We start from the raw sequence: 26,557 nt of genomic DNA, 5'->3' as shown, positions 1-26,557 counted from the left end.
AGTCCAGTGTGCTACCACTGCGTCACCTCGCGCGGTGTGTGACAACTAGTTATGCAAGCAGGGTGGAAATAATTTGAGTGAAATGCAGATCAGGAAAAGTAGTGCAGTAAATCTAGTGGAGATTTTGAAACAGTGTGACGCATCGTTGTACTTCTGAGAAACTAGAAATACCGTGGATCCGCAAGCGAAGTTCCAGTATCTCTTGAGTGTGGGTGGGAACTAGCGATAAAAACTGCTTTCCTTGCGTCTGCCGATGCTGTGGTTGCCTGATGATATCGCACGTTTGCTCGGGTATCTTAATGAGGCAGGCGAACTGCTGCAATCGTGGTCCAGCCATTTACCATCTACTAGTCGCTGTAAGACTGCGTGCGGAAAGTACGCCGCACCAGTACTAGCAATTTCTGCACTATTCCACGCTGCCAAAAATGTTGGCCTTTATAGGCACCTTCATATATTCGCGAGTCCCATGCGAAATACACGATGGCAGTTGAACAGTTGTATTGGACTCTGCCTTTCTTCCAAAGATTCAAATTCAAGTTGTCATCTATGACATTTCGTTCTTTTGTGAATCAAGCAGCGCCTCTGAAATTCCTCCGCTGTAGAAGTACGGTGTCATGGCCGACTGCAAACGCTGACTCAATACTGTAGAATTAATTGTATTGGCTTGCTGTTTGCGGTTGCTTTACATATCTGCCGCAGTTTCTCACAATCTCAAGTCTAAAGATCACCGTAACTACTACTAATTCCATGCTGTTGTTCAGTTCCATAAAACTACACTAAGTGTACGTATTTAGACGAGACAGGCTACTGCTACTTTAATCAATTGGCTCTGAGCACTATGGGACTTAACATCTGTGGTCATCAGTCCCCTAGAACTTAGAACTACTTAAACCTAACTAACCTAAGGACATCACACACATCCATGCCCGAGGCAGGATTTGAACCTGCGATCGTAGCGGTCACGCGGTTCCGGACTGTAGCGCCTAGAACCGCACGGCCACACCGGCCGGCTAATTTAATCAATTTTGGATTTATGTCGTTATTACAGGCGTATATTCGTCCAGTTGGGACCACACTCTAAAGAGGTCCGAATCAGTGTATTGGGGAGGAATACAGTCAAAATTTTGTAGGCTTTCCAGCGTCATTGTTTCATCCCATCTGGTGACTCATTTATGTACATTGCGAACTTTACTATGCCTTTAGTTTATCCGAGTACGTTTAGGCGTATCAGCTCCTCGTCATGTACCCAGACATTCATATTTTGTCATTATACTGTTGACCAACGCTATCTCACCGTGTTGATCATCTTGAGGTATCCAGCAGTGGCTTGTTAATATTTATAAGATACAACCGTAGCTGTACTGAAAGTTTTACAATATGCCGGTTTCGTGCGGAAGAGCATCAGATTACTCTTCCAACAGTCTTCAAAAGAAGTCCCCACAGAGTTGTGCCCATATCGTGACCTAAGCAATGTAGTTAAGTTACGTAACGTTAAACGAAAATTCTGGATCATGACCGTCATATAAACTCTCAGCTCCAATTGTGGATCAGTTTCTGCCAGGCGTTCGTCAGTGTGTTTATATGATCGTATTCCAGAATTTGGACTTACATAATTAGACTTACTGGGTAATGATATTGGCACAACTTTGTGATGATTACTAATGAAGACTGTCGGCGGTGTCGCACAATAATATTCTAACAAAACCGGTCGTGATACAATAATAAATTTTTATGGATGTACCTGTGGTAGTCCCTTTTTCTTCGTCTTCTTATTATTATTTCATGGTTCATCCACTGTCGATTTCGTGGTCCAGTACCAGTATGGTTTGATCACATTGTGTGGTAACCATAGTGTACTAGCAGTTTTTCATGAGAGGCTGTTCGCGATATTGTTACAAATATACTAGCATTTGACTGTGTCCCGCGCTTTCCCTTGCAAATTTAGTATTGTGTGTCTTTCGCTTCATTGTAATGTTGTCCCCATCTGGTAGCTGAGTGGTCAGCGCGACAGAATGTCAAACCTAACGGTCCTCGGTCGATTCCCGGCTGGGTCGGAGATTTTCTCCGCTCAGGGACTGGGTGTTGTCCTTACCATCATCATTTCATCCCCATCGGCACACAAGTCGCCAAAGTGGCGTCAAATCGAAAGACTTGCAACAGGCGAACGGTCTGCCCGACGGGAGGTCATAGCCACACGGCATTCATTGTAATGTTTCCCAATAAAAGAATAAGCGAGCACGTGAGGACGGCAGTTGGGAAGGCAAATGGTCGACTTCGGTTTATTGGGAGAATTTTAGAACAGAGTAACTCATCTATAAAGGAGACAGCGTAAATCACGATCCACTCGTGTGTATTGCTAACGTGTTTGGGATTCACCTGCCAGCTTGAATTACAGCAAGGCATCGAAGCAGTGCAGAGGCAAGCTTCTAGATCTGCTAGCTGTAGGTTAAAAGGCTCTGAGCACTATGGGACTTAACATCTGAGGTCATCAGTCCCCTAGAACTTAGAATTAGTTAAACCTAACTGACATAAGGACATCACACACATCCATGCCCTAGGCAGGATTCGAACCTGCGACCGTACCGGTCGCGCGGTTCCAGACTGAAGCGCCTAGAACCGCTCGGCCACACCGGCCGGTAGCTGCAGGTTCGATCGACATGCGAGTTTCATGTAGATGCTTCGCGAACTGATATGGGAATCTCTGTAGGAAAGAAGACATTCTTTTCACGATACACTTTTTTTTTTTAGATAAGTGGCAGTTTGAAGCGGATTGTAGAACTATTCTACTGCCACCAACGTATATTGCTCGTAAGGATTAGGGAGACGAGAAAAATTAGGGCTTGTGCGGAGGCATATAGATGGTCAATTTTCCGTCTCTATTCGCGAATGGAACAGGAAAGAAAGTGACTAGTGATAGTACAAGGTACGCTCCGCCATGCACCACACAGTGGCTTGCGGAGTCACCGCGGCGATGAGTGTTAAAATGTAAGTTGATGTTGGTGAGAGGGTAAGGGAGTGGATAAACTGTTCGCCCTGGATCCAACATCCGACATTCCGCGACTGGTCACACAGGATTGGCTTTCGACAGATTGTTGTTGTTGTGGTCTTCAGTCCTGAGACTGGTTTGATGCAGCTCTCCATGCTACTCTATCCTGTGTAAGATTCTTCATCTCTCAGTACTTACTGCAACCTACAGCCTTCTGAATCTGCTTAGTGTATTCATCTCTTGGTCTCCCTCTACGATTTTTACCCTCCACGCTGCCCGCCAATGCTAAATTTGTGATCCCTTGATGCCTCAGAACATGGCCTACCAACCGATCCCTTCTTCTGGCCAAGTTGTGCCACAAACTTCTCTTCTCCCCAATCCTATTCAATACTTCCTCATTAGTTATGTGATCTACCCATCTAATCTTCAGCATTCTTCTGTAGCACCACATTTCGAAAGCTTCTATTCTCTTCTTGTCCAAACTATTTACCGTCCATGTTTCGCTTCCATACATGGCTACACTGCATACAAATACTTTCAGAAACGACTTCCTGACACTTAAATCTATACTCGATGTTAACAAATTTCGACAGGTAGTGAGTTCGAATCCCGTCGAGCCTTCACGCTTTAGACTTTTGTACGTATCTTACTTCTCTAAATCACGTCCGCGGGTTCGGTTTCCGCGACGCACCGGGGGCGTTGACAGGAACTCCGCTGGTCGTCGCTGGCAGGCTAGGTGCGCGCGCGGTCGTAGCGCTGGGCGCGGGGTCACGTACAGACCCCGGCGGCGCCTCTGCGCTGAAGTAAGCCACTAAAATTAGTGGCGCCGTGACGCCACGCGCGCGCACACATGCACACACGGCAGGGCCCGGCTGGCGCCTAGGGTATGAGGGGGAGAAGGGAGGGGTGTCTGCCGCAGGTGGAGGGGAGGCGGCGGCGGTGGCGCCGCGCGCGGCCGACCAAGCAACTGCGAATCCGCGCCGCGTACTCAGCCGTGTCTCGGCCCTGATTGGCCGATCATCGGCGCTGCGCGCGATCCACACACACACGCTGCCTCACGTACGTGTCGGGCTGACGCTGCAAAATGACAAATGTGCGCCACAGCCGTTTTTTAATACGCGAACTTTAGGTAGGATAATTTCTTGTAAAGCACTGAATAACCGAACATCACGCATTGGCATATTTCACGATATCTCAAAGGCTTTTAATTGAGTGAATCATGAAATTCTTCTCGATAAGTTTAAGTATTGTGATATGAGCGGGACAGAGCACAGATGGTTCAATTTATATTGAACTGGAAGAATAAAGAAGGCTGAAATTAACAATACAGATGTTGTTGCTAAAAATGGTTCTGAGCACTATGGGAGGTCATCAGTCCCCTAGAACGAAGAACTACTTAAACCTAACTAACCTAAGGACATCACACACATCCATGCCCGAGGCAGGATTCGAACCTGCGACCGTAGCAGTCACGCGGTTCCGGACTGAAGTGCCTAGAACCGCACGGCCACCGCGGCCGGCGATGTTGTTGTTGTTGTTATTGTTGTTGTGGTCTTCAGTCCAGAGACTGGTTTGATGCAGCTCTCCATGCTACTCTATCCTGTGCAAGCGTATTCATCTCCCAGTAACTACTGCAACCTACATCCATCTGAATCTGCTTAGTGTATTCATCTCTTCGCCTCCCTCCACGATTTTTACCCTCCACGCTGCCCTCCAATGCTAAATTTGTGATCCCTTGATGGCTCAGAGCATGTCCTACCAACTGATCCCTTCTTCTTGTCAAGTTGTGCCACAAACTCCTCTTCTCCCCAATTCTATTCAATACCTTCTCATTAGTTATGTGATCTACCCATCTAATCTTCAGCATTCTTCTGTAGCACCACATTTCGAAAGCTTCTATTCTCTTCTAGTCCAAACCATTCATCGTCCATGTTTCATTTCCATACATGGCTACACTCCATACAAAACTTTCAGAAACGACTTCCTGACACTTAAATCTATACTCGGTTCTAGGCGCTTCAGTCTGGAACCACGTGACCGCTACGGTCGCAGGTTCGAATCCTGCCTCGGGCATGGATGTGTGTGATGCCCTTAGGTAAGTTAGGTTTAAGTAGTTCTAAGTTCTAGGGGACTGATGACCGCAGATGTTAAGTCCCATAGTGCTCAGAGCCATTTGAACCATTTGAACAAATTCTCTTCTTCAGAAACGCTTTCCTCCCCATTGCCAGTCTACATTTTATATCCTCTCTACTTCGACCATCATCAGTTATTTTGCTCCCCAAATAACAAAACTCCTTTACTACTTGAAGTGTCTCATTTCCTAATCTAATTCCCTCAGCATCACCTGACTTAATTCGACTACATTCCATTATCCTCGTTTTGATTTTGTTGATGTTCATCTTATATCCTTCTTTCTCTTTCAAGACACTGTCCATTCCATTCAACTGCTCTTCCAAGTCCTTTGCTGTCTCTGACAGAATTACAATGTCATCGGCGAACCTCAGAGTTTTTATTTTTTCTCCATGGATTTTAATACCTACTCCGAATTTTTCTTTTGTTCCCTTTGCTGCTTGCTCAATATACAGATTGAACAGCATCGGGGATAGGCTACAACCCTGTCTCACTCCCTTCCCAACCACTGCTTCCCCTTCATGCCCCTCGACTCGTATAACTGACATCTGGTTTCTGTACAAATTGTAAATAGACTTTCGCTCCCTGTATTTTACTCCTGCCACTTTCAGAATTTGAAAGAGAGTATTCCAGTCAACATTGTCAAAAGCTTTCTCTAAGTCTACAAATGCTAGAAATGTAGGTTTGCCTTTCCTTAATCTATTTTGTAAGGTAAGTCATTGGGTCAGTGTTGCCTCACGTGTTCCAACATTTCTAAGGAATCCAAACTGATCTTCCCTGAGGTCGACTTCTACCAGTTTTTCCATTTGTCTGTAAAGAATTCGTGTTAGTATTTTGCAGCCGTGGCTTATTAAACTGATAGTTTGGTAATTTTCATATCTGTCAACACCTGCTTTCTTTGCGATTGGAACTATTAAATTCTTCTTCAAGTCTGAGGTTATTTCGCCTGTCTCATTCGTCTTGCTCACCAGATGTTAGAGTTTTGTCAGGGCTGGCACTCCCAAGGCTATCAGTAGTTCTATTGGAATGTTGTCTACTCCCAGGGCCTTGTTTCGTCTCAGGTCTTTCAGTGCTCTGTCAAACTCTTCACACAGTATCATATCTCCCATTGTATCTTCATCTACATCCTCTTCCATTTCCATAACATTGTCGTCAAGAACATCGCCCTTGTATAGACCCTCTATATACTGCTTCCACCTTTCTGCGTTCCCTTGTTTGCTTAGAACTGGGTTTCCATCTGAGCTCTTGATAGTTTGCAAAAATCAGCACAGTCCTCTGTCTGGGGAAGTATCAAGACTGGTGTCCCACAGGGTTCAGTCTTGGGTCCCCTATTGTTCTTAATATATATTAATAACTTGCCACGCTATATTCATGAAGATGCAAAAGTAGTTCTATTTCTGATGATACAAGTATAGTAATCACACCCAACAAACACGAATCAGCTGAAGGAAATTATTAAGTCGTTTCTCTGCAAATGGACTCTCACTAAATTTTGTTGAAACACAGTATATACATTTCTGTACAGTAAATGGCATAACACCATTGATAAATATAGAGTATGAACAGAAGTCTGTTGCTAAGGCAGAATATTCAAAACATCTTTACATCTGCTACATCTAAGTTCTTTGACCATAGCCCATATGTTTGTATGTAAACATAGTGTATTTCACGAGTGCACATCATAATAGTGAAATATGGAGCTATACTCGGTAATACGGATATATGGACGTGAAAATGACCGTAAGTATGTAACTAAGTGGCAAAACTATCACCACAGCATAACTGTAATAATGGTGCTTCATCTTTTTGTAAGTATAGATATATCTTCGTCAAATGCTGCCTTACGACTTACAATTGTCCCACTTGTAGCTGTGTAGTCACCAGCAAATGATTTTTTGTATTTATACAGTGATCTGCAACAGTACAAACATGTACATGAATGTATAAACACCTGAAGATGGGCGCAAGCCGAAACGGTCGTCTGACGAATAAACAACCTTTTATTGTGACTGGTAGCGGATATTTTTCTACAACCCCATAAAGGAACAGTTTGTAGTTCGACAGCATCCACTATGGATAAAATTCATTCAAACAAGTACAGTGTTGACGAAGGAAAATGCTTCACACTGTCAATGCTTTCAGGTCAGCTTTGCAAAAATCGACCCCGATTACGTGCTGACTCACGAGAAGTCGACGGAAGACCTCACTGCTAGGTGCGATAATATTGTTGTCGACTAATACTCACGCTAACAGCGAACCAGACCGTAAGGATGGGCCGATGCGGCCACGACAACAAACTGCCCACGCCAAGCCCGCCTCCCGTAGGGCGAGAGTCAAATATGTTTACGCGGCGTCCAGAAATAGCGGTCGCGCGCGGCGCCGGTATATTTCGCGACGCCGTGGCGCCAGAGGGTCGGGACAGCGCCTGCTTTTGGCAAGGCCGCCGCCGCCGGCAACGTACCACGTGCCGCCGCGCCTCCGGAACACTACCGAATAACTCCAGCAAAACCGCGTACTGGAACGTAACCGGCAAATACCGCTCCTGTGGAACACAGCTGGCTCCTTACTCGCAAAAAGTGATGGTTACTATCGACAGTGGGTTTCAAGATCACAACGTATTCTTACATCTTCAGAAGGCGTCATCAGAAATAAAGGTCATGTACACTACTGGTCATTAAAATTGCTACACCACGAAGACGCGAAATTTAACCGACAGGAAGAAGATGCTGTGACGCAAATGATTAGCTTTTCAGAGCATCCACACAAGCTTGGCGCCGGTGGCGACACCTACAACGTGCTGACATGAGGAAAGTTTCCAACCGATTACTCATACACAAACAGCAGTTGACCGGCGTTTGCCTGGTGAAACGTTCTTGTGATGCCTCGTGTAAGGAGGAGAAATGCGTACCATCACGTTTCCAACTTTGATAAAGGTCGGATTCTATCCTATCGCGATTGCGGTTTATCATATCGTGACATTGCTGCTCGCCTTGATCGATATCCAACATCTGTTAGCAGAATATGGAATCGGTGGGTTCAGGAGGGTAATACGGAACGCCGTGCTGGATCCCGACGGCCTCGTATCGCTAGCAGTCGGGATGACAGGCATCTTATCGGCATTGCTGTAACGGATCGTGCAGCCACGTCTCGATTCCTGAGTCAACAGATGGGGACGTTTGCAAGACGACAACCATCTGGACGAAAAGTTCGACGACGTCTGCAGCAGCGTGAACTATCAGACCGTGGCTGCGGTTACCCTTGACGCTGCATCACACACAGGAGCGCCTGTGATGGTGTACTCGATGACGAACCTGGGTGCACGAATGGCAAAACATGATTTTCTCGGATGAATCCAGGTTCTGTTTAGAGCATCATGATGGTTGCATCCGTGTTAGGCGACATCGCGGTGAACGCACATTGGAAGCGTGTATTCGTCATCGCCATACTGGCGTATCATCCAGCGTGATGGTATGCGGTGCCATTGCTTACACGTCTCGGTCACCTCTTGTTCGCATTGACGGCATTTTGAACAGTGGACGTTACATTTCAGATGTGTTACGACCCGTGGCTCTACTCTTCATTCGATCCCTGCGAAACCTTACATTTCCGCAGGATAATGCACGACCGCGTGTTGCAGGTCCTGTACGGGCCTTTCTGGATACAGAAAACGTTCGACTGCTGCCCTGGCCAGCACATTCTCCAAATCTCGCACCAATTGAAAACGTCTGGTCAATGGTGGCCGAGCTACTGTCTCGTCACAATACCCCAGTCACTACTCTTGATGAACTGTGGTATCGTGTTGAAGGTGCATGGGCAGCTGTACCTGTACACACCATCCGAGCTCTGTTTGACTCAATGCCCAGGGGTATCAAGGTCGTTATTACGGCCAGAGGTGGTTGTTCTGGGTACTGATTCCTCAGGATCTATGCACCCAAATTGCGCGAAAACGTAATCACATGTTAGTTATTATGGCCAGAGGTGGTTGTTCTGGGTACTGATTTCTCAGGATCTATGCACCCAAATTGCGCGAAAACGTAATCACATGTTAGTTCTAGTATAATATATTTTCCAATGAATACCCGTTTATCATCTGCATTTCTTCTTGGTGTAGCAATTTTAATGGCCTGTAGTGTATATAGTAATCGATCGAAACAGCTGTTATCCGGCGGTGAGCAGCCCTCTTAGATTTTGTTTGCAGAAAATGTTGTCATGATCAAGACCAATTGCAAAATGATTTAGGACAAAGTATCTGTATTCGACTCGACTACTGAGGTTTCCGTGCAAACTTAATTATGTATATAGACTATCCATCCATTTCGGGAATGGATGGATAGTCTCCGACGGATTTATCGACATTAATACTGGCAAGCAATCGGTCCCAGTGACTGCAAGACGTTCGAGAATGTTTTAATTTCAAGTTTGAAGTCGGATGGCAAACGACGAGAGACATATTTTTTTCATGTGATATAATTACAAATTGACAGTTCTCATGTTTTATTCCTTTACTTGTACTGAAACCTTTCTTGCTGCCAAATTTCATGATACTGCGTCAAGGGGAAGTACCCGTAAGTTTTTAATGATTGAGTTTGGAAGTATCGAAATGTGGCATTGACTTAGAAACCTTTTTTTATTTTTTGTTTTTTCATCGCTACTCCTACGATCCTCTCTTGCACATCCTTACAATGTTCTTAGAAAGACATTTCTTGAACCTGTACCCTACTTTCTTCGTGTTGTCACTCATGCACCGTTACTGCTATGGTATTGTAAAATCTGAGCCATGTTCTTTCCTAGCTGTGTTGTGCAGTCTTTTCACAATAATTTCACCTACGGAAATAAATTTAATGTTTGGTCCACGTCATAGTTCTGTTCGCATGTGATTTCGCATCCTAGTTATTTAGAATCTTTAACTCGCTGAAACATTATACTAGTCAGTTATTTTTTTATTGTTTTATATCTTACTGATTGCATTCCCTGAAATGCCATCACTTTTGTTTCTTCTACGTGTTGACTGTCTCCTGCAACTTATTAGCCCCTTATGGCCTTAATAAATTTCTTGATGAACGGTAAAAATCAAAAATCGTGATACTTTAGAGATACCCCAAAAACTCAGGAGAATTCAGCATTTGTCAGAAGCGTTGGTAGCTTCATGAAGAATCAGTATCTAAGGGAACTGGCGTTCAAAAACGGTTAACCTTACAGTTATTATCAAAGCATTGGTATGATGCGAATTCGTGAGGCTCGGAAGTAATGGGTTAAGCGACCATCTTAAGGTCACCTTCTATCTCTAAAATTAGTATTAGGCCATCCGTATGTAGGATTGTAACGACCTAAAAAATACTCCTTCTTTTAAGCACAATTTTCCATTTCCTGATTACTTCATCTATATATTTACTAAAGAGTGTCGGAGAAGCACAAATTATCCTTGTCTTACTCCTTCGTTTTTCTCTATTGGCTCTAATTGTTTTCCGTATCTATAACAATTTCGATCTTGCTGATTTTTAAAAATTTATTTTAGAACTTTACAGTCTTAGTAATATAAAATTTCACTTGCTTTATGTAGTGGTTCGTTGTAAGAACTTAAAAGGCGGTCTTCGCCGTCTTTAAAGTGGAAGGATGCCTGGAATGCGGGAAAGAACTCCCCTCAAGGGACTGGTAATCTGGAGCTATTTACGTCCATCAACAAGCGGCCGTTCTCAGAATACAAATAGATCAGCCGTGGCCTAAAGCCCTGACTCTCTCTTCTGCAAGGCGACTCACAGTAGTTAAGAGCACAGCCTGCACAGGAATTAAGTAAACAAGTGCTCGTATTCTATTTACTTGTCCTATGATTAAAAAAAATACAAATACACAACATTTGTGGACAAATGTGGCAGCCGGCCGGTGTGGCCTAGCGGTTCTAGGCGCTTCAGTCTGGAACCGCGCGACCGCTACGGTCGTATGTTCGAATCCTGCCTCGGGCATGGATGTGTGTGATGTCCTTAGGTCCTAGGGGACTGATGACCTCAGATGTTGAGTCCCGTAGTGTTCAGAGCCATTTGAACCAAATGTTGGCAATAACAAGCTCGTACATTCTTGCATCACCAGATCGTGGTGAATGTCCATTATGGTTCCTCGAAGAGGAGAACCAGTAACGGTATGGTGGATTAACTGTAAGAGGCAGCGCAGCCACAAATATGCAGAATTAGTCCATCTCTACTAGTGCGGTCTCTAACAACATGTGCATTCTCCGGTTCGAACCCAGTTCGCGACCGTGCATTGACGTCTGAGGTGATCGCATCCTTGTAACCACATGAAATGGTTTTCTGTCAGATGCTTACTGACTGCTGGTAATAACAGCATGAATGGTTGACACCTGAAGACATTGAGTTCTTGATGCACTAGGTTACAAATTTCCGTTACATGCTCTGCCTGTCTCTTGACTGATGGATTTGTGCATTAGGGCAGGATGTGAGACAAGTAAAAGTATTTTTTGGTAGGGTTGTGGCATTCCCCCCCCCCTCCTCCCCCCAAATACCCTCCCACCTCCTTTCCCCATTCCTCCAACTGGTCCGCAATTTATTTCAACATGTGCGAGAACCGAGGATTATGCTACTAAAATTTTTGAAATCAGTCAGTGATCTTAAAATTTGTTAAAATTAAAATTTAAAACAGTCTTGATCGCAATTTTTTTTTTTAATTGGAGTGAGTGACCGGTTTCGACTCTTTCATAGAGTCATCTTAAGACTGTTGACGATTAAACTTGTATTCCTTGTATAGTATTATAATTATTTTTCGGCTAGTCTTTTTCTCTCAGGATGACAATATTGTCATCCCAAGAGAGAAGGACTAGCCGGAAATATTGTCATCCTGAGAGAAAAAGACGAGCCGGAAAATAAATGGAATACTATACAAAGAAACAAGATTAATCGTCAGCAGAGTCTGAAGATGACTCTATGAAAGAGTCGAAACCGGTCACTCACTCCAATAAAAAAAAATGCGATCAAGACTGTTTTAAATTTTAATTTTATGCTACTAAAATCGTGGTAATGCAAGTCTTAAGTTACTATGACAGCGGGAGAGCAGCGAAGGGAAATTCGGTAGTTATAGTCGTCGCTGTTGTGTGCAGGACGTTTATCTGCCCCAGCACGACCCGCTTGGCGTCCATCCAAGATGGCGCTCTTCGTGCGACTGAGTCACGTGCGGAAGCAACTTGCGGTTCTGTCCATGGTTTCCCGAATACCTGGTTCAAATACACATACATATAATTTCGGTTTTCCTATACCCATCTCCTCCATCCCATTCACGCCCTCAAAACAGAACACTGGAACTGCGTCATGAATTCGAAACACTTAAGAATAAGCGTTGTCCTGATTTGCGTAGAAGCACTGCTGATACGACCCCCCGTATAATTCAATAACTTTTACACCAACTATATTGTCGAGTAGATTGCGCATTTTTGTACATCGTCTTTGCATGGAGACATCAGGATGGCTTTTGCAAACACCAGCAATAACAGCGTTAAAATTAAACTTGCAAAATGCTACGTACAATGAAACTTTCTCGCAGACTAAAACTGTGCCAGACCGAGATCGAACTCGGAACCTTCGCCTGTCGCGGGCAAGTGCACAAACCGTGAATCGTGTTTGGATAGCTTAGTCGAGTCGGGGAGTACGTGCTCACGAAAGGCAAAGGTCCCGAGTTCCAGTCCCCTTCCAGCACACGGCTTTAATCCTCCAGAAGGTCTTATATTTCTTTCTGTTACATACAATATTTATTTCGTGTTATACCTATTTTATACATTTATTAATGTACAAATGATAAGCTATTTGTTCATGTCACAAACAATATCTTTCAATTCTTTGAATGTATTTAAACATTTTTGTGTTAACAAATATTTTGATGTTGTGTTACATTCGTTCCTCTTACGTATTCTTTGAAAAGTTGTGAGACTCCTGAAGCAAATCAAACTATTGATGTATGGCGTTCGATGTATTGATGCATAAAGGATGTGAATAAACGTTACTAATAAACGAGTCGCAACAGTTTCAGGTGTGTTTATTACATAACAACCGGCTTCGAGCTGTATGGACATCTCCAGGTGACATCGAAAATTCGCCAACAATATACGTAACTAATTGGTAAATTGTCCATCCCGATTGTTTGCTGAATCGAACTCCCATATGTAAAACACCTTCAGATATCTGATTATTTTACAAGTGAGTTAGTGTGTTAGGCATGTATACGAGAAAAAGTTTTGAAAAGCTTGGAAATTATATCTGAAGTTTGCTGGAAGTCATTGTGTGCTCCCATTCTCAAATAGTGGATGAATATAGTCTGGGTAATATGTGCGCCGCGAGTTACACTGTCTTAAGACTCGTGCTTGTCTTACAGTGTTAAATATTTAACATAAGATAATAGTCCTTAATGAGTAGATTACACCAGTATTTTATAAATTTTTAATTTCGTTAAATAATTATGTGAAATACAGAAATTCAGATTTTTGTTGTCTCCTGCAAGCTACTAGATAGGCAATGTGGAGTTGAGGCTGGGTGCCATGAACTGGATTAACCTTCTAGCAATATAGATTCTCACAAAGTGGCAGACGTTTGCCAGAGCATTTCTTAGAAATGTCCAATTTCTAGTCACTTTGTTATATAGTTTCTTACTTTCCCGTTGATTCATTGTCATCTTGTAGACTCAGATGTACTGCCAATGATCTGCATCTTCCCATCACAGTATTTCGACGACGACGTAAGTCGGCATCCTCGTCAAAAAAATGGTTCAAGTGGCTCTGAGCACTATGACTGAGGTCATCAGTCCCCTAGAACTTAGAACCACTTAAACCTAACTAACCTAAGGACATCAAACACATCCATGCCCGAGGCAGGATTCGAACCTGCGACCGTATCGGTTGCGCAGTTCCAGACTGTAGCGCCTAGAACCGCTCGGCCACCCAGGCCGGCGTGTCCTCGTCAGGTGTTTTCTCCGGGAAGATGGGGAGCACCGGCAGAATACCAGATTGTGTGACATGACAAATTTCTGCCCCTTTGTAAGTTGCAAAACCCGTTACTGAATTTTCGATATCACCTGAAGACGTCGATTTAGAACGCAACTGGTTGAGGCATAGTAAGTTCACTTGAAATACGGTGTGGAGGTGCTAAATGATGGACGTGAGGGAGGGTCTCAGTAGGTAGCTCTTTTGACAGCGAGATGGTGTCTGTCTGTGTGCAGGTGACGGGTTCGGCGGCGGACGCGTGTGGTGCAAGCTCGCTTACTGGGAGCTGGCAACGCGCGTGGGGCGGCTGTTCCCCGTGGAGGCGGCCACCGTCAGCGTCTTCTCAGCGCCGCATGCCGGCGATGGGCTCTGCATAGAGGCGCTCGCGCCCTCGGCCGCCCACGACGCCGTCCGGCGCACCCGCCCCAAGATAGGGCTCGGTGAGTACACGCCTCAGCTCTGCAGCGTGCGGCCGATGTCACATTAGCGCAACAAACTGTACCAAAAACGGCGCATTATGGAGAGAATCTCGAGTGCCGTGTGTCACTGGCACTACCTCTTTTCATCATAAGCAAGTATAATAACAAAAACCACCATATATGGCAGACTAGTGTGGCAAACACTGAAACAAACATGGCGGCGGTTCGGTTTGCTTCTCAGCCAATCACTGCACAGGACATATGACCTTGTCAGCGAATCGCACTACAGGACACGTGACCTTGTCAGCGAATCGCAGCACTGGACACTTGACCTTGTCAGCAAACTGCAGCACAGGACATGTGACCTTGTCAGCGAATTGCAGCACAGGACACGTGACTTTGTCAGCGAATCACAGCACAGGACACGTAACCTTGTCAGCGAATCACAGCACAGGGCATGTGCCCTCATCAGTGAATCGCAGCACGGGACACGTGACCAATGCGAATTAAGGATGGGCTGAACTGTGACTTTCCAATATCATTTAATACCACTTTTTGGTGATTGCGATTCCTCACAGTTCAAAATCACATTTTATGAATTCACAACTTGTTTCCCTCCACACTGCACCAACATTAATGCTATTTTTCACTGTAACTGTTACTCTGTGATTAGTCACAAGTGTCCTATGACTATACTATCAATGAGTCACAGTTGGAATCGACCAACTCATACAAATACCTGGGTGCAACACTTTGTAGGAATATGAAATGGGATGATAACTTAGTGTGTTATTTTTGCAGTTCGGCACTATCTCTGAATACTGCAAAACTGCATACTAGCTACTGGTACTGACTCCACAGTTTCCACATAACTATATCTTTTTACAATGACTAAGTAACCCGGCAATGCTTTGCAGTTGGCAAGTATATATGGTAATTGGATATACAGGTATATACCAATATCCTACCACCCTCCCCCCCCCCATCTTCTCTCTGCCCATATCTGCCTCCCTCTCCTCTTCCCATCATCTCCTCCTCTCCCCATCTCTCTGTGCATCACCTCCTCTCCCCTCTATTGCACTTCTCCTCTTCCATGTCATTGTCCATTTTCTCCCCCCCCCCCCCAACCCCACCCTCATCTTCTCACATTCTCTCTGACCTTGAGCCTTGTTTATTATTATTGCAAATGAAACCTTGATTGGGAGCTGAAGTTGCTTACAATCAATGGGTAAATCAATTGGGGATCATTGGTATACAGGGTATGAGAGACCTCCAGCTGCTGGACCTGTGTGGATAGTAGCCTCACTTGGATAGTACTTCACTTGTTTCTATATGTGAAGGGGTCAAATTACAAAGTTTTGGGCAATCCAGATTCTGTAGTAGTATTCTAGTAATACTATAAACTACAACTTTCCTCTTTTCAATAAAACCACTGGTGAGGAATAAAACAAAACAGCAAATTGTTGTGTACACATTTTTTGTTTGAAATTATATTTAAGGAAAGATAATATATATGGGGGACAAAATTTGTCTAATGATTTACAAGCCCTCCTGTCACAGCAGAAACTGACTGCGAGAAAGAGATTCACAGCTCTGCACAACATTTCCTTTCTCACAGTTGCTTTCAACATGACACTTGTACATTGTCATTTAAAAAGATATGTATCCTGTGTCTGTCTGAATGTTCATTAGTGTATTGAGAAAAAACTTGACATTAATTGGTAGCAAACTTTTTGAGACTTTTGGTAACAGTGGTAGATGGTGATTTGTTTTTATGTAGTAGTACAGATGATCAGAACTGAAGTAGCTTTTTGCACAGTTCATTAAAAAAATTTTACACTGATGATCCACGTGTGCCCCTTCGATAATGTGTTATAATTTTTCTTGACTTTATGCGTGACACGCGCCACGTATGTGGAAAACTTTTGTGACACTCGGCCTCTCTTCCTCAGGTGTTACCCTGAGCCTGGAGGGAGACACGGTGTGGGCGCACAACCGCAGCAAGGCGCCCATCTTCGTCAACTCGCCGACCCTGGACGACCCGGACTCGCGGGCGCCCCTCGTGTACAGGGTGCCGCCCGGCTACTGCCTCGACATCTTCGACCGCAGCAGAGCGGTGCCGGACCGCTGCGCCGAAGGGCCCGTCGACCCCAACTCGGTGCGCATCAGCTTCGCCAAGGGCTGGGGCCCCAAGTACTCCCGCCAGGAGGTGACGGCCTGTCCCTGCTGGCTCGAGGTGCTGCTCGCGCCCTGCAGGTGAGTCGCAGAGTCGCCTGGCGACCCGTGCTTCGTACGGCAAAGGGGAGCCCCGACACCTGACGGCGAAGTGCCCGAGGCTGCCAGTGGTACTGAAACACGCAGTAGACACTGAGGCATTGCCAGAAACACACAATTGTGCAGAGTGACGGGTTGTGGGAAGCAGCCACACTTAGAGTGTGTGAACTGTCAGGGCTCTTCTTTCACCGTACCGACTTTAGTCAGTCAGTCCTGCGGCTGATGACTATCTTAAAGATCGGGCCGTAAGTCACAACGTGCTCAGTAGAAGTTTGTCTTCCTTGTACCTTTTTATTGAGTGTAAATGTACCTGCCTACAGTGTTTACAAAGTGTAGTTTGTCACAATTAGTGTGGAATAAAAACAAATTATGAGGGGCATTCATAAGTAAGACAATACATTTTTTTCCTGAAATCATTTTGGTTTTACTCAGAATTCCAATACACCATAATATTCTCCACTTTATTAGCTACAATCCGTATTTTTCGTGCATTGCGGGAGCCTGTATGCCCGTACACTACCACTCTGCTGTTCAACATTGGAGCCAATGTCGTGCTTTGTGAATAACCTCCCCATCATCCACATACTGCTTCTCGGCATCCTTCATTGGGCCAAACAGATAGAAGTCAGTAGGTGTGATATCCGGGCTGTAGGGTGGATGAGAAAGAACTGTTCAATGAAGTTTCACGAGCTCTTCCTGAGTGCTCAGACTATGTGAGGGCTTACGTTGTCTTGTAGATGGAGAAGTGTGTTTGCATTTTTATGGCAACAAACACACTCAAGTTGGTTTCTTTCAGTTTCCTGAGGGTAGCATAGTACACTTCAGAGCCGATAGTTGCACTGTGGCTTCACCGGCTGAAGGTGCGGCTTTGAACTTTTTCTTTGGAGGAGAGGTGATGTCTCTGCACTCCACGGATTGCCCATTTTATTTCCAGTTCAAAGTGATGAACCCGTGTGTCATCACCTAGTCATGATCAGCCTTGTAAGGTGCGACCAATTTAACACGGACAGTCCTTCGTTGCTCTTTATGACCTCTTGTTAAGCAGTGAGGATAAAAAAATCACACACCTTTGAGTACCCAAACTGTGGTAAGAATGTCAGCACTACCATCTGAGTTGTGCAGCTGAGCAGCAAGGTGTTTGACTGTGATCTGTGGATCACATCCAGTGAGTGTCTGCACATTGCAACAGTCACAGCGGTATGTGGCCGACTGGCATGGCAGAGATTGGGGATGTTTGTGTCACCTTGTTGCATGATGACAGACACCGCACCCAATGACTCATCAGGTCTCCATAGACATTGTGCAAGTCTTATGAATATCTACAGGCTTTCTGCCAAAAGAAACTCAATTACTGCTCTGTGCTGAGAATGCACCTCTATTACAGATGCCGCTTTGGAAACTGTGTACAGTACCCACCTATTAGAACTTCATGAAATTATAAGAACTGAAGTCCCACAGCAAATTCCATCATTTTACACCAGAATTGGTTGAGAAAAACAATGTGTTGCGTTACTTAGTGAATACCCCTCATGTGTTAATAGAACTATTATAACACTTTAGACAGAATCTCCATATTACGAAACAGATGGACTAGTTATCTAGTTTAACTAAGAAGTTGATGTCAGTTGAAACTGTGATAGGGTTGGGTTGGGGGTGATGGGGAGAGCATGATGATCCTCGAGGCCACTGCATTGCATATGACAGCTGATATAGGAATGCCTGTGCTGGGTTGTCTGGACTTCACAACTACTGCCCAGGTTACACTGTACAGCATATCCCCATTTTGTAAGATTTGCTTCCAGTCTAGTTCTTCCAATTGGCAATGTTTTGAGGGATTTCCAAACTTGTCAGTTTGAGATGGGCAGGGGCTGGTTCTTTTAATTATTACATCCATTGATGGTCTTCTGAAGTAGACCACATCTTGTCTTTAGGTGGAGTTATTTTTTCGTAGTAGTGGGTTTCTCTGTGGAAGCTATTTATCAGTCTTTGGGGTGTGGTAGCCAGTCAAATGTTGTGTAGGTGTTCATACTGATGGGGAGGGATTCCAGCCAACTGACAGAACTTACCTGTAACAGCAGATTTCAAATAGTCTTCACATTTTGTTCCGTGTAGCATCGACTCACTGAAAGGATGAAAATAGTTAATGCCTGCTCCTTGATAGGTGGCAACTGTAGTTTGAATCTTCAAGCCGTGAGCTGGTGAGTATGTCCTTATGTACCATCAGCTCATCCCTCTCCATGCAGGGACATTTGCAGTAGACATTAGTGGAATCTGAACATAACATATTTTCGCCACTGTGCTGACCTGACCGTGTGACTTGGTTTCCACTGGTAGCGTACAGTCAGTTCCCTCTGTTCCACACTGCTATAGTGCAGTACATTTCTGACTTCATTGCTGGTGCAGGTTTCAGCTTGGAAAGTAAACTAATAGTACTAGAGCAATATAAAATAATATTAGAGATTAGCATGGTCAATCTTGACTGGATCTCTCAGAATTATTGCAATGGACCATTCAAAACCTTTGAGCTGCTTTAGTGTTAATTGGAGCTGTAAAAGCAGAAGGGTTAAAGTTCTAGTGTCCCTCACAAATTTTTGTAGTCATCTTGAATCGTGTAAAGCAGATGTCAAGATCTGCCTTAAACGGTATGCTGTAAAATTGCGTCCTGAATGAAAAGAAAAAGATTTTATATGTGCTAATCATCTACTTTTGAGTCCACCACCAGTAGCTGAGTGGTCAGCGTAACAGAATCTCAATCCTAAGGGCCCAGGTTGATTCCCGGCTGGGTCGGAGATTTTCTCCACTCAGGGACTGGGTGTTGTGTTGTCCCGATCATCATCATTTCATCCCCATCGACGCACAAGTCACCGAAGTGGCGTCAAATCGAAAGACTTGCACCCGGCGAACGGTCTACCCGACGGGAGGCCCTACACACACGACATTATTATTTATCTACTTTTGAGTGGTACATCATGTTCTTCCTGGCAAGATTAACAAATAAATCTCCAGTGAGTGAGTGTTGGGTGTCATTATTGTGGAATTTCTAGTTCTGTGTTTTACTGCAGTATGGGAGAACACATTTATAAAATTCCTTGACTCTCTTTCATGACACTACCAAATGTATTTGTGTTCTTTGGTAGTAGCACTAAACTTTCTGATGCCGCTTCAAATTCAGTTTTTGATGACTGGGAGCATTTTGTGATAGCTGTAAGAGTGGTCAGGTTTGCGGAGAAAGTGTCCCGATGGGATGAACTGAGCAGGCTGCAACTGTCTATGACAACTCTCATCTTGTCATTTTGCAGTCTTTGGAGTGTGTCATTGCTAACACGTGCAGAACACTTCATGTTCTCCTTACCATTATATTGTAAATGTCACTCTGTTTGAAAAATGAAAGGGCATGTTACACGGAGGTGACAAGTCACGGGATGTTGATATGCACTATACAGATGGCGGTAATATCGCAGGCATAAGGCACAAAAGGGCAGTGCATTGGCAGAGTGCTGACTTTTGTGCTCACGTGATTCATGTGAAAAAGTTTCTGGCATGATTATGGCCTCACAACAGGGATTAATAGACTTCGAATGCAGAGTGGTAGTTGGAGCTAGATGCATGAGACATTCCATTTCAGAAATCATTAGGAAATTCAATATTCAAATATCCACAATGTCAAGAGTGTGCTGAGAATACCATATTTTAGCCATTACCTCTCAAAAATTTTGAGTAGGAATTAAAATCCATGGAGAAGAAATAAAAACTTTGAGGTTTGCCGATGACATTGTAATTCTGTCAGAGACGGCAAAGGACTTGGAAGAACAGTTGAACTGAATAGACAGTGTCTGCTTATAGGATGAACATCAACAAAAGCAAATAAGCATAATGGAATGTAGTTGAATTAAATCGAATGATGCTGAGGGAATTAGATTAGGAAATGAGACACAGTAGTAAATGGGTTTTGCTATTTGAGGAGCAAAATAACTGATGATGGTCGAAGTAGAGAGGATGGAAAATGTAGACTGGCTATGGCAAGGAAAGCATTTTTAAAGAAGAGAAATTTGTTAACATCGAGTGTCAGGAAGTCATTTCTGAAAGTATTTGTATGGAGTGTAGCCATGTATGGAAGTGAAACATGGACAATAAATAATTTAGACAAGAAGAGAATAGAAGCTTTCGAAATGTGGTGCTACAGAAGAATGCTGAAGATTAGATGGGCAGATCACATAACTAATGAGGAGGTACTGAATAGAATTGGAGAGAAGAGAAATTTGTGGGACAACTTGACTAGAAGAAGGGATCGGTTGGTAGGACATGTTCTGAGGCATCAGGGGATCCTGCCCTCCCCTTCCCCCATCTGCCCATCTTTCCTCTGCCTAATGCTACTCTTGACTTAGCATTTCAGATTCAGTGTCTAGCTTTCAGCTCATTTTTGCAAGCTGCAAAGGAGATTAGTACCAGCTTGTATGTATTTGGCAAGATGCATATGGTGTCATTTTGGTTGTGGTATTTTTTAAATGTATTCACATTGAGAGACCCATTAAAACTGTGGATCCCAACTATAAATGCACATCCCCACATAATTTCACTACCAGAGCAGGCCTCTGCCTTACTCAGAGTTTCCTTCCCATCCATTTGGTCTCAAGAGTTCTGGAGGTGTTGGTTCAACAGCAGCTACCGGGGGGGGGGGGGGGTTATAATTAAAGTGCAGCTACTCATGGAGCTCCAGTGTGGAAATTAATTATAGTATGGCTGTGAAACTTGGTACATATGCTACTGCGTTAACATGGAACCAATTTATAATGGAAAAAAAGTAGTTCCAATTTTGGCCACCAGGTGCAAATCTGGCACTGTTCAGCATCTTGTTAACGTTCCTGTCACTCATATGAAACAAACTTTATAACCTGCATTTAATAATAAGATTAACATTATGCTTTTCTCACTTGTTTGTCATTTTATGTACATGTCCTGTTTCTAATCGATTACATGTGGAAAAAATCTGATTTGTCCTTTTTGTATTCATAGTGTCAGATTTGCACATGGTGGCCAAAATTGGATATTTTTTTCTCCCCAGTATAAACCCGTTCTGTATTAATGCATTAGAATATCTACAAAATTTCGTTGCTATATGATAACTACACCCCACGCTGTACTTTTGTGAGTAGCTGCACTTTAACCATCCACTAGTTCGACAGGTACAAAGGCTTGATGAAATACAGTTCTGATGTTGGAGCTTTCATTTAGTGGATGAGGTGATCTCTGATAGTGAAACACATAATGTGTTTACCACAAAGTAATTGGTGTGAAGATCTGGTTTGGCACTTGGCTTGATATCCACACCCATAAACAAACTGTACATTCTAGAAAGGAATACATCCCTACTGACTTCTCAGTGTCATTGTTGCTCCTATTCAACTTTCATAAATAAAATAAGACAGAATTTTTTCATTCCTGTTACTTGAATTAATATTTTTCGTAGCACTAATCACACGTTATCTTCTGTCACAGGTGATGACAGCTGCCAGTGGAACGACACGCTTCCCCACTGTCGAACATCCGAGCGAGTGCGCATCACGGCACGTGCGACTACCGTAAAGTGTCGAAGCTTCACCTGTGCGGTGGAAAGTCGCTCGGCGCATACTGCCGGCGTATACCGCAAGATCGACAGGGTCCGGAGTCCTCGAGGGTGTCGGACCGTCTCTCGACACAAACTGTTCGGGCGACTGCGCGTCGTGCCGGAGGTTGCCGAAGCACTGACTCTCGTGTAGACGGATAAGTGTGATACGACTGCTTTGTTTTTTTCGACTGCTGAAATCGCAGAACGAGGGTTGTGATCGAAAACTCAGGGATCGGCTCGGTGGTCGATAATTTTTGTTTTAAACCTTCCCCTCCCCTACACACTCCCGAACATTAACGGAGACTGGACAGAAGAGAGACAGTGAAAGTGAAGCAGAATTACATAAATAGTGAGTATTCTTCAGGGGTGACATTGCTACTGTAAGCACTGTAGTGCCTTCCTCGACTCGTCGTGGCGGACGTCGAGTGTCTCGGATGTCTGCTGCGGGGCAGACAATTCAGTGCACACTGCCGGCTCTGCCCGGCACATCTGACGCTGTGTTCTGGGAGGAGCACAGCAGTGTTTGTGCTCGTGCCAGGGAAGGGAGAGCTTGCTTTTTTTTCTTCTGCGAGGTGCCTTGTGATAGTAGTGAGGGAAGGTGGCGTCTACGCGAGAGCTGACAGAGGGGCATCGTAGGCCTCTGAATTTCTGCTCAGTGTTTACCAGAGCTATTTTGTATATTACGTTTGTAAAGTATGGAACGGATTAAAGTTACGCATATACATATAAATATATATATATATATAAAAATATAAATAATATAAATGGAAATACCACATGTTATACATAATGTACAGTGTATCAAGATTGTTCTTTCCGGCTTATGTGAATAATTAAGCAGTTTGTCTGTGGTTTTCGTCACTATCTGGTAAAGCTGCAATAATTGACATTTTACGGTCTGTTCTACAGGCTTGTGCCTTTTTTTTTTTTCTTTATTTTTCTTCTTCAACGAAATCTCTTTTACTCCACATTTTGTTCAAGTAGGTCTTTTTATTCTTTCTTCTGCTGTCCGTAAATCCTCCCGTATTTTATCCAAAGCGCTTTCATATTCATAAACTTGCTTTCCAAAATCTGTTGAACAATGTTCAGCTTGTTTTTCCCACTTTTCCACTTTGTTTGTTTTCTCTGTATCGAACATTTTATCTTCTAAGACTTTCGTGTAATTCTGTATTGACTTCAATTCAGGTTTCAGTTTTTGTGCTGATTCACAGTTATAATTTTTATCATTCAGTTCACTTGCTTCCTGTCCATACGAGTCCATCATGTTGCAAAGTTTTGCCAGCTCGTAAGCTTTTTCTTGGGAGATTTCTCTGTGCTGCAGACTTAGAGAGTAATTTAATCTGTATATTCATATGTCACATATGAATGTAAAGATCTTGCAGAGCTATATATTCAAATGTCACACACGATTGTATGAATCTCGAACAGGAGTTAAATTGAGCACAAGAACAATTCACAATTCTGAATTGAGCTGTAATTTAAGTTTACATAATTCCGTAATTTGTAAGACAGAGCATTTTTGTTGCTAAATGAATGGAGACTGGAAGAAACACTTCAGTGGTGTCGTATTCTGTTGTGGTTTGTCCAAAGAATTTGTCTGGAGACTGTAGCTGAACACCGCTGGGAAGACTACTGAAATAAACTCCACTTTCTAAAGCTGCCTATTGTGATAGCGCTGTTATCATTTGCAATTTATTTTTTTTACACGAGTTTTCATTTATTCACCAAGCCTGCAGCACAGAGCATTTTATATCTAGTCTGAAACACTGCTCCTCATCATCCAGTAAAACAAAATTAAAGATAGTAAACATATGAATTCCTCATCGCCTTTGCCACTTGTGGCACTATACAGTTCAAAGTCCGGGTAACAGTAGAGAGGAAGCAAGTGCAATTCAGATAGGTAGGTAGGTGGCCACATGTAGCAGCCAGTAGGTAAATGTGAGTTGTCCAAAGATATTAATTTAAATATTCAGCGGCCTTTCACTGACTCGATGAGCTTTCAGTGTAACTTTCCAGAGAAAATGGAAACTGATATTGCCTTTTTTTGTAAAAAAAAAAAGTATAAATACGTGCAATAAGAAGAGTTGGCAATGTTAAGATAAAAAAAGAAAAAAAAAGCACTTTTGTTATCAATTATCAGAATTGTATTGTTTGTGATGGTTATATGGTGAGAAAACAGTGCCTTCAGTGTTGTTAAAATATTAAACTTCCTTCAATGCTGTGAAAATAGTTGCTAGTTCTTCTGGTCCAACAAGATATGCCTTCACCATTTTGCCTTCATGTGATAGAAAGGTAGGAGTTACATGGCAGTGGAGAGAGAAAGTAATTTTGAAATTTTTGAAAAAAATTGTATTAAATAGATGACATAAAACTAAATTGCTCTTTGTGCCTGTGTTAATTTGTACACATTTTATTAGTGCCACTTTGTCCCTGAAGTGATGCTTATTAGCAACACAGTCAATATTGAAATTCTGCTGGCATCAGTATTTCAGTACATGAAATTACTAGCAACAGTACTTAGACTGTGTTCAGGTTCTTAAAAAAATGAATAGGGAAGAATGCCTAAAACTGCTTAAAGAGGTGATATTTCATGTGTGAAGCAGTATCTCTTTCAAGCTTTTTTAAAAATACCAATAGTACTACGGTGATTTTTTTTTTAATTCCGTGTGGAATTCATTAAAATCACTGCTGTGCTTGTTGCCACGAGGAAGGATATTATGTGCCAAATATTATAATCAAAATTTTGAAGCAAATGTGCACCCCATTTTTCTCCTTTTTATTGTTATGTTTCACTGTAGTCCTAAAACCATTGACTTCATTTCATTGTATTCCAGTTTTGCCTTTACTTCTGTATGATTTAGCTTTAAATGGAAACTTGTCTGGTGGCTGTGCCTAAACTGAACTGACTGCCATAAATACGCACTGAAGCCTTTATTGGCAATTTGTAGTAGAGTCTGTCGAATGTAATTTTCAATCCGCATTCCGTGCAAAAGTGTTCAGTGCTCCTCCTTTCTAATATTGCAAAGACAATGAGCTTGTTAATGGTTTTATGGAAATGTTGTACTGCACATGGCAGCTTTATTGTAAAAAGAAATTTATTTAAATACCTATAAATATATATATAAATATGTATATGTAAAAAATATTATTTATGTGCCATTTTTATATTTGTATATTGTACTTACACATTCAGGGCAAGTGTGTGCAAAAGGAGGAGGTTGGTTGCAGATTTAAACTATTTATTTTCTTGCTGTTCCACAAATCTATTGTTAAATTTGAGGGCTCTTTACTGGTTTGTATTTACAAACACTGCTGTAGCCAACCAGAAACCATACTGAGAGTACACTTTGAGATAAGCCACACTACAACATGAAGCAGTGTCCAAAAATCCTGTTTAAATATACTGTACTTGTTTGTTTGAAGTTTTGTGTTACTGATTTGAAAAACTGTGCCATTTTGCATAATCCTTTGGAACTCTCAATATTTGGCTTTAGCAGTAGTGTTGTAACAATTTGTTTGGAAGGTTTTTACTCATACTACATAAAAAAATTAAATAAAAGGGGGGGAAAAACAAAAATTTTGTACGTACACGATCCTGCATGGGAAACTTAAGGGCACAAAATGTCAGAATGTTTCCTGTCGACAGAAGCAGAGCAGTAATATTGCAAAGCAATTACCTGTGGAAATAGTATTATCTGTTTGGCATTTCTCTGTGTTGTATTGTGGCTTCATCACAAGTGTGCTCGTTATATCAGATTTGCTTGTAACCTGTTCCTTAAAAATACAAAATACAAACATCTGCTTGAGAGTCAATGTACTTTGCTTTGCAGGCTCAATGTTCATGCTAACATATGGTTATAGTACCTCTGTGGTAAAACTGTAACATTTCTAATTCCTTTATACCTTTGGGCTACAGATGGCAAAAATTATCTAATTGCCAATATTTGGTATTTCTTGTACTCAGTGAGTACTATGAGGAGAACTTTTGAGGATGTGAACAAAGTAAGTTGCTGTGTCAGTATTAAAATGCCTGTTCAGCTGACAAAAGGCATGTTCTACAAAGGTGGATTTCTGAGGTTGTTATTAACATAGTTCTGGTAAAAAGGTAATTCCAGAGTATAGCGGGTACAACTCCTGTGTAAGGAGACAAGATAATTTCTTCTTAAAAC

General features: G+C 42.9%; 1 protein-coding gene across 1 annotated transcript in view; it reads left to right on the top strand.

Annotated features, from left to right (window-relative positions):
• LOC126109439 (mothers against decapentaplegic homolog 6) overlaps positions 1-26,270 on the top strand; it is a 238,441-nt gene extending 212,171 nt beyond the window's left edge. Inside the window, exons 4-6 of the mRNA XM_049914470.1 lie at positions 14,327-14,530; positions 16,462-16,765; positions 22,280-26,270. Coding sequence (XP_049770427.1) covers positions 14,327-14,530; positions 16,462-16,765; positions 22,280-22,283 — 512 coding nt within the window. The 3' untranslated portion in view covers positions 22,284-26,270. The remainder of the gene's footprint in view (positions 1-14,326; positions 14,531-16,461; positions 16,766-22,279) is intronic.
• The last annotated feature ends 287 nt before the right edge of the window (positions 26,271-26,557 follow it).

This window comes from Schistocerca cancellata, chromosome 12, assembly GCF_023864275.1.
Source record: "Schistocerca cancellata isolate TAMUIC-IGC-003103 chromosome 12, iqSchCanc2.1, whole genome shotgun sequence".
NCBI classification, from domain to species: Eukaryota; Metazoa; Arthropoda; class Insecta; order Orthoptera; family Acrididae; genus Schistocerca; species Schistocerca cancellata.
This window is presented reverse-complemented; position numbering and strand designations above follow the sequence as displayed.